Source organism: Anolis carolinensis, chromosome 4, assembly GCF_035594765.1.
Source record: "Anolis carolinensis isolate JA03-04 chromosome 4, rAnoCar3.1.pri, whole genome shotgun sequence".
Lineage (NCBI taxonomy): Eukaryota > Metazoa > Chordata > Lepidosauria > Squamata > Dactyloidae > Anolis > Anolis carolinensis.
In genome coordinates this window covers 185,817,818-185,832,090 of record NC_085844.1, presented here as the reverse complement: position 1 = coordinate 185,832,090, position 14,273 = coordinate 185,817,818, and the positions used below count along the sequence as shown (strand labels likewise).

Here is a 14,273-nt window from a genome sequence, read left to right as displayed (position 1 = left end):
AGCATTTCAGCATTTTTTGGCCATGCCACCTGACTACTGGATTTGTTGTCTGAGTGGAACCACCTTTCAGGACCAAGCATTTAAGGATAACATGTGCCCCGCGCAAATATGTTAGCTCTCCAAATGAGACTTGTGTCTGGTTAGCTCCTGCTTCTCCTCCACCCCTGCTAGGGTGCAATGAACTCTCCCTTCCCATCCTTGGTGCTTGGCAGGGGACTGTGGGCAACAGGCCTATTCCTTTGCACTTTCTTTATGTTCTTGGGTTTCCAAGCTCCATGATTTTGTATGTTTTGTTTCTTTAACTTGCTTCAAGCTGCTCATGCGCCTGCTCTCCTCAACCCACCCCCCTGGCACCCTCCTTCCCTTCCCTTACTCCTGTTTTCACTTGTAAATTCTTTCTGTATCACATAACTATATGATGTTGAGTTGCTGTTTGTATGATTTTTCTCTTCAGTTACATCTTTATTATATTTTTAGGGCCCAGGGATCATCCTGATATTGTTGATTCATTTATGCAACTCCTGGCACAGGTGTGTTTTAGTTTCTTATTCATTCACTTTCTGTTCTCTCTCTTTCTCTTTTTTAATTCAATTTAAACCTATTTTTAGCTTTCTGTTGACAACGTTTTTCCTTTTAGTTGAATATCGAGTTTCTCCATCTGTTTCCGTGGAAGTTGAAAACAAAACATTCTCCCTTTTCATAGGTGTTAGTTTGTCCCTTCTGCTCCCTGGGGGATGGTGCTTAGTGACACAACAAGGCTTGTAGGCTGGGTTTCTCTTTCGGGTCCAATGCAAAATGGCAAATGTGGTTCAAGAGCCATAGCGGGTGGCATTCAAGTCCTGGTATAAATGTGTATGTTTCTCTACAGTGATTCTGAGCTGTACACAAATGCAGATGCATCCATAGTCTTTGCTTGCTTGGCAAGAGTGGTGTTCAGTTACATGGTGGTTTGCATCTAAGCTCCTGGAAGGGGCATCTGCTAATATTAAAACAACCTTAAGGCAGGGATAAAAAATGAATCTTGGTTTTTTGACCTATTTAATCTAAAAACCTTTCTATCCTCCATCATTTACCATTCCTCCTGAGGCTTTTTAGGATTGCTTTCTTTCAGATTAAGAATCATGTACACACCCCTGTCTCTAATGCAGTGCACTGACGTCATGCATAGGGCAGGACAATGATGATGGAATACAAACTGCACAGGGACTAAAATCTGCATCTTTGGAGTAAATGAAAGATGAACCTGTACTACATTTGGATGGGAAATACCTAGATTGGAAATAAACAGCAGTCCTAGAACGGGGTAGAATTGATAGGGGAGGGATTTTTGGTATGTCTTTTTGGCTTTGCCTTATCATTGCTTGATGAATTTTTTATTAAACCACAATATGGGAAAGTGTCTGAGCACTTAGCTCCCTCTTGCGGTGGTTTATGCTGCTTGCAGATCTGGCAAGCAATAGTATTAATCCATCTCACGGTTCTCTTCAGTAGAATCTTCAGCAAATTTTGAAATTTACTGGCAGTATTTTGATTACATCTAAATACTGCCCTTTTCAATGTTTATTTTTGTTTTGTCATCTGGTTAATAAACTGGCTACTAATGTATTGATAAATGTCAAAATGAAATTGGTTGAAACTGTGTAGATGTATTTTGATGTTAGATCAATAAAACTGGAGAGTTGTAAGTGAAAAAAACACTTCCAGCTGAGGAGGCAATGAGAAGAGGATAAGGACTGGAACATGCCAGCATAGGCCTTTTTGATCACTGCTACCCATTAGTTGACAACATAACAGCAGATCAGCCTCCCTACATTTAGAGGGGAACAACTTGGGCCCCTGTCCTCTGATCATCTCCATCCATCTAAAGCTTCTGTATAAATAAAGAAGTCGTGTAGAAGCCAGAATGAAAGGGGTTGAAGAAGGTAATTGTTATTGGTAAACACAGGTACTGGATCTAAGACCAGTAATGGTTATTCTAACTGTGCATCGAATTGAGCTTTGAAAGTTGCGTATCAATCGGCTCAGGACAATGCTGTTAAGATCTCCCTATTTGCTTTATATATCTATATATATCTTTTCTTCCACCCCACTCACACTTTCTCCTTGTCTGAGTGAATAGTTCTTTTGGTCATAAATAGTTTATGAGAAGCTTTGGTTAGGCACTAGCTGAATTTGTCTAATTTAGCTGCTTTGGGCTGCATGCTGATTACTTCTAACCTTGTTTAGGACACATGAAAGCTAGGAGCCTGGATACTATACTTTACAACTTGGGCCGCTGGTGTTCATATTGATGTTCAACAAGAAAAATATTTATGACATTATCACATATTTAAATCTATATATATATAAGAGTGATGGAATCCTGGCGACGGACAAAACAAGAAAACTAAACACCCCACAACCTCGAAAATTGACAGCACAACCCCTCATCCACGCCTCTACATTCATACAACAAAAAGGAAAAAAAAATAAGGTCCTAATTAGAGGGAGAGGAATAATTGTTTTTATCCAATTGCTGCCAGTTAGAAGGCAAAGCTCCACCCACTTGGTTTCCTAGCAACCCACTCAGCCCAGGGGACCAGGCAGAGTTAGGCCTCACTTAGGCCTCTTCCACACTGCCTATAAAATACAGATTATCAGATTTTAACAGGATTATATGGCAGTGTAGACTCAAGGTCCTTCCACACAGCTGTATAACCCATTTATAATCTTATATTATCTGCTTTGAACTGGATTATCTTGACTCCACACTGCCATATAATCCACTTCAATGTGCATTTTATACAGCTGTGTAGAAGGGGCCTCATATAATCCAGTCCTAAGCAGATAATATAAGATTATAAAGATACAGTAGAGTCTCACTTATCCAACATAAACAGGCCAGCAAAACATTGGATAAGTGAATATGTTGGATAATAAGAAGGGATTCAGGAAAAGCCAATTAAACATCAAATTAGGTAATCATTATACAAATTAAGCACCAAAACATCATGTTATACAACAAATTTGACAGAAAAAGTAGTTCCATGCGCAGTAATGCTATGTAGTAATTACTGTATTTACAAGTTTACCACCAAAATATCACAATGAATTTAAAACATTGACTACAAAAACATTGACTACTAAAAGACAGGCTGCGTTGGATAATCCAGATCATTGAATAAGCGAATGTTGGATAAGTGAGATTCTACTGTAATATGAAATAATTACTGTGGTACAATAATACAGAACAATATAATCTCTAAAACCAGGACAGTAAATAAAGAGCAACATTCTGAAAGCAGGGAAATTGGGAATTCCACAAAGGAAACAATCAGGGCCAGCTAACACCTCCCAAGAAAGGATTCTTCCAGAAAGGAAGCTGACAAGGGAATGAAGCAGTGTCTATTACCAAAGTCATTATTATTATCATTATTATTATTATGTTGCTGTGAACTGTGAAAATGAATACAATCTGGCTCCAAGTATTCAAAAACACTAAAATCACAATATATAAAAATTACTGTGGTATAATAAAACAGAACAATACAATCTGTAAAATCAGAACACTAATAAAGAACAACACTCTGAAAACAGGGGAATTCCACACAGGAAACAATCAGGGCCAGTTAACATCTCCCAACAAAGTATTCCCATCACCAAAGTCTGGCAAATCCTGTTTTCTGAGGGCCACAGACAATAGAAACACATAAAAGATTGCAAAGAACATCACTCTGAAAACAAGGGAATTCCAGACAGGAAACAATCAGGGCCAGCTAACACCTCCCAACAAAAAATTCACTCAGGGAGGAAACAGCCAGGCTTTAAAGTTGCAAGGCCATTACATGCTAATCATTTTGCCTAATTCCAGCATTCATACTTGCCTCCAACAGACAAAAAAAAAACAACAATCAGAAATATTGTATATTCACAACCTTTATGAAATAATATCCCCTGATGGCACAGCGTGTTAAAACGCTAAGCTGCTAAACTTCTGGACCAAAAGGTCACAGGTTTGAATTGGGGGAGCGGAGAGAGCCCCACTGTTAGCTCCAGCTTCTGCCAACCCTAAAGTTCAAAAACATGCAAATGAGAGTAGATGAATAGGTACTGCTCCGGCGGGAAGGTAACGGCGCTCCATGCAATCATGCCACATGACCTTGGAAGAGTCTACGGACAACGCCAGCTCTTCGGCTTAGAAATGGAGATGAGCACAAACCCCCAGAGTCAGACACGACTAGACCTAATGTCAGGGGAAAACCTTTACCCTTGACCTTAACTACCACCAATTCCTCAATACTTTATTTCCCATACCACCATACTTCGCCACAGCAACGCGTGGCCGGGCACAGCTAGTAATATCTATAAACAAAATTGCAAGAATTCTTTGAAAAAATATTCTAAGAAAAAATATTAGTTTCAGCTTTGTCACTTTTTTACATTACTTTCTAAAATTGTAAATTTCGGTCCCTGTTGGTACCTTTTCCGCATCCCTGTCTACTGATAAACTTTTAGGTTCTCGCTACTGGCCAAGTAAAAGTTGACTGCATGCACTCCCATGGTCTGAATCAATATAAGTAGTACTTGTACAGTATGAACAGTGCGAAGGTCTTCCTCAAGTGACAAGTGCTCACTGGTGTCCCAAAGGACATGGCCTCCCTACTCGACCCACTGCTTTGTGGATATCATCTTCTCTGTCTTTTCCTTAAGAGAGGTAGATGAATTCCTTCATGGAACTGATTTCATAGGAGCACACTAGCTGTTCACTTATTGGCTGACCCAGATTGCAATTTTAGGTTGCATGTGAAATTCATGTTTTTTATTTATGTCTTCCTGGAGTACGAAGCAGCCAACAGGGCAGGTCAGGACCTTACTTACGTAGGTAAATTCTTTCCAAAATAATTCTAATAAAGGAGGAGATTCTGCAAAAGGCCACATTACCCTCAAGAAGGAATCTGAGGGACCTTCAGGAAATCATCAAGAGAATATGTGTAAAACAGTATGTCTTTGTGCCCCTGAAGAAGCTGAATGATTTGTGTCTCAATATTTATTTATTAATTATTTAAACTTATATGCTGCCACTCCCCTAGGGTTCGGGGCAGCTTACAAGAACAGGCTAAAATCTAACCATTTAAAAACATCCTTAAAACATCCTTAAAAACATCTTTAAAACATCCTAAAAGCATCTTTTAAAAACATCAATAACAGAAATCAAAAGCCTGACGAAACAGGTGTGTCTTACATGCCCTGCAAAAGGCTGATAAGTCCCGTAAGGCACGAACTTCAGGTGGCAGAGTGTTCCAGAGAGATGGCACCTCTGCTTGTTTTGGTTGCAAGATGGCAGCCCTGGCCACCTTTAAAACCAAAATTGCAATTGAATGTGGGCATCACTTTGTATGGCAAGTAGCAACTAGTGTGTCAATGATTCCCCATCTAACAATCCTTTTGTTCAATAATTTTGTTTAAAATCAAATAACACCACTGAATAGTTATTAAATTTATATACCAGTGGCAGAGCCACTAGGCAGTTTATAATAACAAGATACAATTTGTTTAATTCAAAAACAACATCAAGATCATGAATATGTTTTCAGAAAGTCACCTAAGCAATCAGCAGTTAAATTTTTTATCTTCTCTGCTGAACATATTTGGGTCATGCAGCTTAATGTAGCAAGAACATAGCAGAAGAGAATTCCAAAGGGTGAGTGACACTACTGAAAGAAACTTGCTACTGTTGATCATCAATCTGCTTTTTCTTGTCTGTAGCATTTTGAACAGAGGTTCATCTGATGATCTAAGCAAGTAAAGAAGAAGAAGGTGGAAGAAGTTCATGATGAGGAACATTTTACTAAGTCTAATCTCCCTTGAAGTCAGCCTTAACTTGGAAAATCTTCAGGTTAACATCTGTTTAACTGTTTATTTTTAACGATATTATTTCCTGTCCTCATGAAGTCTTAGGGCAGCAAATAGATAAAACAATATAAATAAACAATTCTAAATGAAAATCAAGAAATAATTTAAATAAGATAATATGTTAAACATTGAAACAAGTTAAAATTATTTTTTGTAAATTACAAGAGTTAAAACCATGTGCATGCTTAAAAGTAAAGTCCCCAGAGTCCTTAATAAATAATAATAATAATAATAATAATAATAATAATAATAATAATAATAATAAAAACATGTCTTGACTTGGGACCAATAAAAATCAACACTGATGCCAGTTGGGTCTCTCAAGAGGAGGGCATTCCACAAGTGAAGCCACATACAGCCAAAGGAACTGTTGCCCATCCACTTTGACGGGGTTAAGGGCACCTTTGAAAGTGGAAAAAAGCACAAATATATCTGGGTGGGAAATGGCACTGCAGTTGAGTTCCTGGGAGGAGGAGTTACCCACTTAGTCCCGGGGGAATAGGAGGCCGAGGAGGCCTAGGACACTACTTCATTTACCCAGCTCCTTTTCCTCTTCTTGATTGCCATGCATATCTGTTTTGCTCAGGCAAAGGAAGGGAGGTACTGGGCAAGCAGAAACACACAGCAAAGTGGAAGAGGAACAGACATTGCCTGCAGTGCGACTTATCCTGTAGATCCTAGCTTATTTTCCTCTTTTTCTGTGCCATGTAATTCTGACATTCGCCATCCAAGGATGGATACTTTCCCCATTCCTGGCCTCAGTAACTACTAATCCACCGAGCTTCCATCTTAGCAGGATTTGGTTTCCGTTTATTGACTGTCATCCATCCAGGTTTTGATTTAGCCCCAGCTGACTTCAACAGCAAGAAGAAATAGAACTAATGTCATCAACAACTGATGGGATCTCCATCCAAATCATTGCCTTCCCTTATGGGTGCAGATAAATCTTAAATAATATGTCAACGTAACTAGTTTCCCCTCTCTTACGCAAACAACTTAATAAGATGACCCAGGTAATGTTAACAAGATACGTCTGTTATCATAGGGAAGTGATCTCCCCTTAGACTCGTAAGGTAAAATCTGAGTTCAGCAGGAAGATTCCTTGCAGCATCAGAATATGACATGTGCGTTTGCAGAAGTTGCCATTGAAATGTTCAAGTAACAATCCTTGCAAAAAATATCAGGCTGCTCAAATGAGAAGATCATTGGGCATGCCACAAAGATGCTTTCCCAGTCAAGTAAGTGGAATTACAGACAAATAAATTACCCTGAACGGCTATACAGTATTCCCTCACTATTTTGCAGTTCACTTTTCACGCCCTTGCTGTTTCGCGGGTTTTTAATAAACACTGGTCCTAGAACGTAACCCCCGCGATAAGTGAGGCAACTGTAGCCCCTTTAACAGTTCAATTCTTTTAAAGAAATATTGTCTTAAGCCTATATTGTCTGATGCTCTTCTTGCCTTGACATTCCTTTAATTGATTTCACCTGTACCAGGAAAGCAAGAGTCATAGCCATCTTGAAACCAGGAAAAGACCGTAATGACCCAAAAAGCTATAAACAGATCTCCTTGTTGTGTCATCTTTACAAAGTTCTGGAGAGACTTATTTTGCATAGAATTATGGAAAACATAGACCCATATATGATTCCAGTTGGCTTCAGGAAAAGCAAAAGCTGCACATCACAAGTGTTGAACTTGACTCAGCACATAGAAGATGGGTTTGAAAGGCAGCAGATTACGGGAGCTGTCTTCATAGACCTGTCAGCAGCTTATGACATTGTAAATCATCGCCTTCTCCTGAGAAAAAATTATAATATCACAAAGGATTAACACCGCACCCACTTCATAGGAAATCTGCTACAAAACAGGAGCTTTTTGTTGAATTCCAGGGCCAGAGAAGCAGATGGCGAAAACAGAAGAATGGCCTGCCTCAGGGGAGCATGCTCACTCCATCAATGTTTAACATCTACGCAAATGACCAGCCATTGCCAGAAGGCACAGAAAGTTTCATCTATGCTGACCGTGCAATCACCGCCCAAGCAGGGAGCTTTGAAATGGTTGAACAGAAGCTCTCTGAAGCTTTAGGTGCTCTTACTGCCTATTACAGGGAAAACCAACTGATCCCTAAGCCATCTAAAACGCAGACGCATGCTTTTCACCTTAAGAACAGACGAGCATCTCGAGCTTTGAGGATTACCTGGGAAGGAATCCCACAGGAGCATTGCAGCACACCAAAATACTTGGGAATTACCCTGGACCATGCCCTGACGTACAAGAAGCACTGCTTGATTATCAAGCAAAAAGTGGGCGCTAGAAATAACATTGTACGAAAGCTGACTGGCACAACCTGGGGATCACAACCAGACACAGTGAAGACATCTGCCCTTGCGCTTTGCTACTCTGCTGCTGAATATGCATGCCCAGTGTGGACTGCATATCACCACGTTAAAACAGTGGATGTGGTTCTTAATGAGATATTCCGCATTATCACAGGATGTCTGCGCGCCACACCACTGGAGAAATTATACTGTTTAGCCGGCATTGCACCACCTGACATCCACTGGGAAGTAGCAGCCAGCAATGAAAGGACCAAGGCATTGACATCTCCGGCCCACCCCCTGTTCAGGTATCAGGCAGCACACCAACTCCTTAAATCAAGAAATAGTTTCCTAAGATCTACAGAGATTCTCGCAGGAACACCTTAGCAAGCAAGAGTCCTAAAGTGGCAAGCTAAAACCTGGAATCTCAATCAGTGGCTGACGCCGGATGAGAGACTCCTTATTGGGCACACAGAAGTCTGGGCAACTTGGAAGGCGCTGAACAGATTGCGCTCTGGCACCACAAGATCAGAGTCAACCTTAAGAAATGGGGCTACAAAGTAGAGTCCACAGCATGCAAGTGTGGAGAAGAGCAAACCACCTATTACAATGCAGTCTGAACAATGGCACATGCACAATGGAGGACCTTCTTACAGCAACACCAGAGGCACTCCAAGTAGCCAGCTACTGGTCAAAGGACATTTAGTAGAATGCCATTTTTTTTAACTTTGTGTTTTTAAATACATTACAACTTGTACCCTCGTTTCGCTTCTGACACGATAAAATAAACCTCTACCACCAGCCTGCGCAAACTCATGTTTTCAATAAGCAAGGGAGAGAGACTCAGCTTTTTGATCTCTGAATATTCAGGCAGATTGGGGGGAAGGTGGCACAGTGTGTTAAAGTGCAGAGCTGTTGAATTTGCGGACCAAAAGGTCATAGGTTCGAATCCGGGGAGCGGAATGAGCGCCTGCTCTTAGCCCCAGCTTCTGCCAACCTAGTAGTTTAAAAACATGTAAATGTGAGTAGATCAATAGGTACCGCTCTTGCGGGAAGGTAACGGCGCTCCATGCAGTCATGCCGGCCACATGACCTTGGAGGTGTCTACGGACAACACCGGCTCTTCGGCTTAGAAATGGAGATGAGCACCAACCCCCAGAGTCGATCACAACTGGACTTAACGTCAAGGGAAACCTTTACCTTTACCTTTTGGGGGGAAGGAGTATATCAGCCAACTTGTACATTTCTACTGTACTTGTCCTTACTCTCTCTTTCTCTGTTGCATAGCACAAAAATCTATTACATGCTATGTGTACCAATTAGATTTTCTGTAATGCATTTCTTTTTATATATGCACTCCTCTAATAAGCACATCTTATCTATCTATCTGTCTATCATGGAGTGAACAACAAAACCACTGAACCAAATCACACCAAATTTGGCCACAAAAGACATAGTCATCCAATCTATATCTTTCAGTTAAAAAAAACCTAGAAAAATAAAGTCCAAATTACAGAGGATAAGGAAGAGCTGTAATCCCCTTGCTGCCAGTCAGAAAGGTAGACCCTGCCCCCTTTAGGCCCTGCCCCTTCATGTCATAGCAACCCTCTCAGTCACAATGGCACCTGGGGGACAGGCAGGTTCACTTAGGCCTCTTCCACACTGCCTATAAAATACAGATCATCTGATTTGAACTGGATTAAATGGCAGTGTAGACTCAAGGCCCTTCCACACAGCTATATAACCCAGAATGCCAAGGCAGATAATCACAGTATCTGCTTTGAACTGGATTATCTTGAGCCCACACTGCCATATAATCCAGTTCAGTGTGGATTTTATACAGTTGTGTAGAAGGGGCCTCATATAATGTAGTTCAAAGCAAATAATATAAGATTATATATAAAAATTACTGCAGTATAATAAAACAGAACAATATAATCTCAAAAATTAGGACAGTAAATAAAGAACAACTCTCAGAAAACAGGGGAACTCTAGACAGGAAACAATCAGGCCCAGCTAACACCTCCCAACAAAGGATTCCCCAGGGAGGAAATAGCCAGGCTTTGAAGCTGAAAGGTCATTAAATGCTAATCATTCTGGCTAATTTCAGCATTCATATCTCCCTCTAACAGACAAGATTTCTTCCACTCTGGACATTATTCCATGGGGATATAAACCCTACTTGTCTGGCTGCTTCCTACCTAGAGGAATCCATTGTTGACCTGCATGAATAGCACTGAATAGCTTTGCATCATCAAAGCCTGGCAAATCGTCCTTTTTCTCAAGGCCACAGCCTTTCTTTTTGAGTGTGTATGCTCAAGCACTGCATATGGGTACGTCTTCATCTGCGCAGACAGTAGAAGAACACAAAATATTGCAAAGAGCAACACTCTGAAAACCGGGGAATTCCAGACATGAAATAATCAGGGCAGGCTAACACCTCCCAACAAAAGATTCCCCCAGGGAGGAAGCAGCCAGGCTTTGAAGCTGAAAGGCCATTACATGCTAATAATTCTGGTTAATTGCAGCATTCATACTTGCATCCAACAGACAAAAAAAGGAACAACCAGAAATATTGTATATTCACAAGCTTCAGGAAATAACATATGCTAACTACCACCAATTCCTCAATACAGTACTTTATTTCCCATACCACCAAACTTCGCCACAGGGCTGGGCACAGCTAGTGTGTATGTGTGTGTGTGTCTCTCTCTCTTTTATATATCAATTATGTATAAAATATATGTATTTAAAAAGACATACTCAAAGAATGGAAAAAACAAAAGCTATAATGGGAAATATTAGGCAGAAATTATTTTTTAAAATACTGTAAAGTTTGGAAGCATCACTAATATAAAATTTAGAAATCCTGTAAGTCAGCACAGATGGATTTTGTGCAAAGGAAATCATTAGGTATGTTAAGCTAGGTTTGTTGCCTGTCCTTCAGCATTACATAGAAGGGGCATGGTTATTTGATTTTTCTGGTTGTATAGAGAATAAATAATGAAGAGAGGGGAATAGGCGAGGCAAAGATATTGAAGCCAGTAATTGAAACACCGGAGCTAGTTGCAGATATAGTGTGGTGCTGTCTCCAGATTCAATACACTTCATTTTCTTGGGGTGGGGGGAAGGAGGTGCAAAGGTTGGTGAGAGGGCTCCTTGTTAATAGGGCAGGTCATGTGTTTAAGAATGCCTTGAAGCAGGTGCCTCTCTCCTTCAGGAATGAGAAGATAGTAGTGACTGCTATCTACAATGCTGAACAGGCTAAGCTTGTAAAGTTCTTGCTGGTACTTGCTGTCTATGGTGCTGAAATATGCTGCCAGGAAGCAGTATTTCTAAAAGCCAATAAACTACCACTGAGATGTCTTAATGAAGATTCTTCAGCTAGGCTGTTCTGCTTGCTCTGTAGTTTGGAGTTCCCCCACATCTCTGCTTATCTTCATTTGTAGTAAAATAGGAATCCTAAGAGGCTTTCTAGGTAAGGCTTCAATTATATTGTCTCTTCAAAGGGCCCTAATTACATGGAACCCTATAGACCCTTCATTTCTGAAGTACCAGCTTAAACACTGCCTTTCTTAATCTATCTTATTGTACACCATGGCTGATGGCCAGGTAAGTACATATGCAGGCCATGGTCAGGGGGTACCCTGTGGCACTAGTTTGCCCTTGGTTTGCTAGAGCTGTGTTTATTCTCTGTGTATATGTGTGTACCTTGCAGGCACTCAAACGGAAACCAGACTTGTTCCTGTGTAGCAGCCTGGATGTCAAAGCAGTTTTCCACTGTGGTAAGTCGGCAAATACTATAAAAGAGAGCTCACCTACAGCTCTGCACCTGTGTAGTGATAGAAGATTATTTACCCAAAAGGGTTTGTGCTTCTTAGATATTCAGGCCAATGCAAGAAGTGGAGTCAAGACCTCATTTTTTTTGCTATGTAAACATCTCCAAACTCAGACAGGCTAAAGCTCCATATAAAATGTATGTGTTGCAGAGGAGGTTTTTTTCCTCCCAGTCCATGAAGAAAGCATAAAGTTGTACTAGTTGAGTCTTGAAATTGTTCTTTTCTGTCTAGGTGTGATCTCTCTGAAGTTCCCTGAGGCCCCAACAGTCAAAGCTGCCTGTGGCTTTTTTGTGAGTATCTGTTTGTTGGCTGATGGCGCAGGCAGAGCTGTGTTTAGAGAAAGTGGCTTAGAAGCAGTTGTTCTAGGACAGGGCCATTTAAAACTGGGGGAGACTTCCACTTGTGGGACTATAGTGTGGGGCTTGGAAAAAAGGGAACAATCTTCTCCCATTTTATGTTCTGCTATTCTGTTGTGTTGTATGTATAGCAAGGATCAGCCTCCCATCTAAGTACAGTAGAGTCTCACTTATCCAAGCTAAATGGGCCAGCAGAAGCTTGGATAAGCGAATATCTTGGATAATAAGGAGGAATTAAGGAAAAGCCTATTAAACATCAAATTAGGTTATGATTTTACAAATTAAGCACCAAAACATCATGTTAAACAACAAATTTGACAGAAAAAGTAGTTCAATACGCAGTAATGTTATGTTGTCATTACTGTATTTACGAATTTAGCACCAAAATATCATGATATATTGAAAACATTGACTACAAAAATGGCTTGGATAATCCAGAGGCTTGGATAAGCAAGGCTTGGATAAGTGAGACTCTACTGTATTTCTCTTTTTAAAAGCAACAGAATGTTTCCAGGACCTCTTTCTAACCACTTGTTTGTTACAGACCGAGTTGTTGCCACGCTGTGGGGAGATTCCACCTGTGGGACAAGTCGTACATGAGAATGGCAAAATGTTGTTGCAAGCTGTCCTTGAGGTAAGGAGTGAAAATTTTTCATTATATGTCTGGAAATAATGAAGGATTTACTTGTCCCGCTGAGTTTCATTCAAGGACTTGCCACCTGATGTTTTGCGGTTTGCTACATCCACTGAAACTCTTAATAATACCCATGGTTTTTACTGATAGAGCTGTCCTAGTCTTATAGTGTGAAGCTCCCTCCTTCTTGGTAATTTCTGGAAGAACTAACTGGATTTGCAACATTCCTACAGGGTGTAGGAGGCCAAGCTTCACGGAATTTGATGGATCACTTTGCTGAGATTCTCTTTGCCCTCAACAAGCATTGCTTCAGCTACTTGAGTGTGTGGATCAAGGAAGTGATGCAACAAGATGGTTTTCCATCAGCTCGTGTTAGCCCCGAGCAGAAGGAGATCTTCAGCCAGCAAATTCTTAGGTGTGTTCACTCTTGGTGTCTTTTCTGAAAGAAAATTGGAGAAGATGTGTGAGATGGCTCTCAAGTTAATGGATGTTCCTCTGTGCTCTGAAGTTTGTAGGAGTTTGTTTGTTAAAGTTAACTCCAAACATTAGGGTTCTCGGTAGTTCTACTCCAGATTCCTGTGCATAAAAGAGCTTGTTTAAAGCCCAAGATTCTTGGAAGACGATGTTAGTTCCATACAACCAAGGAGTTTATGGATTATTAAAATATGTCACTCTAATATTAAGAAAATGGTAGTGACATTTTGGGGGTCAAAAGAAAACAAAACATTGCAAGGACTACAAGAGAAAATATTAAAAGTATAAGAGAATAAAAATAAATGTAAATGAATTTCTGAGATAGGCATTTGGTCTTTTAAATAGTTGGTTATTTTTGTTGATGTTTCTTAAATTTTCCCTTTATGCACCTTTTAAAGGAGACTTGTGTTACCTACTGCAGAATCCTCCTTTTCTCGATTGCCTATAGAATTTGCTCACTCAGTCATCTTCCTTGGAGATTTTTTTTCACCAAAATTGTGCTGCTTTATTACACTCTAGTTTATCTTCTCCTTATAATTGGAAACATCTTTTAACTTGTTTCAGGTGATCTAAGTAGTATTTCCACTTGTAATGCAGGCATTTGCTTATCTAAACTACCAAAGAAGGCTTCAAGGTGAGGCCTACTAGATTATTCCAGCAATTTATAGATTCAGATTAATTCTTATCACTTGGAATACTGAAGGACATGGACAATCAACGTTCTCACAATGGAGATCTGCTATGAGTATAGTAGTCACC

General features: G+C 40.2%; 1 protein-coding gene across 3 annotated transcripts in view; it reads left to right on the top strand.

Moving 5' to 3' along the window:
* Positions 1 to 14,273, top strand: part of ipo13 (importin 13) — a 60,563-nt gene that overhangs the window by 44,579 nt on the left and 1,711 nt on the right. For 2 of the 3 annotated variants that reach the window (XM_062979652.1, XM_062979651.1), the window contains exons 15-19: positions 478 to 530; positions 11,930 to 11,996; positions 12,282 to 12,340; positions 12,951 to 13,040; positions 13,274 to 13,455. In XM_062979652.1, coding sequence (XP_062835722.1) covers positions 478 to 530; positions 11,930 to 11,996; positions 12,282 to 12,340; positions 12,951 to 13,040; positions 13,274 to 13,455 — 451 coding nt within the window. Of the gene's footprint in view, positions 1 to 477; positions 531 to 11,929; positions 11,997 to 12,281; positions 12,341 to 12,950; positions 13,041 to 13,273; positions 13,456 to 14,273 lie in introns of those variants that run through there. The other variant, XR_010005777.1, reaches the window with a different exon arrangement.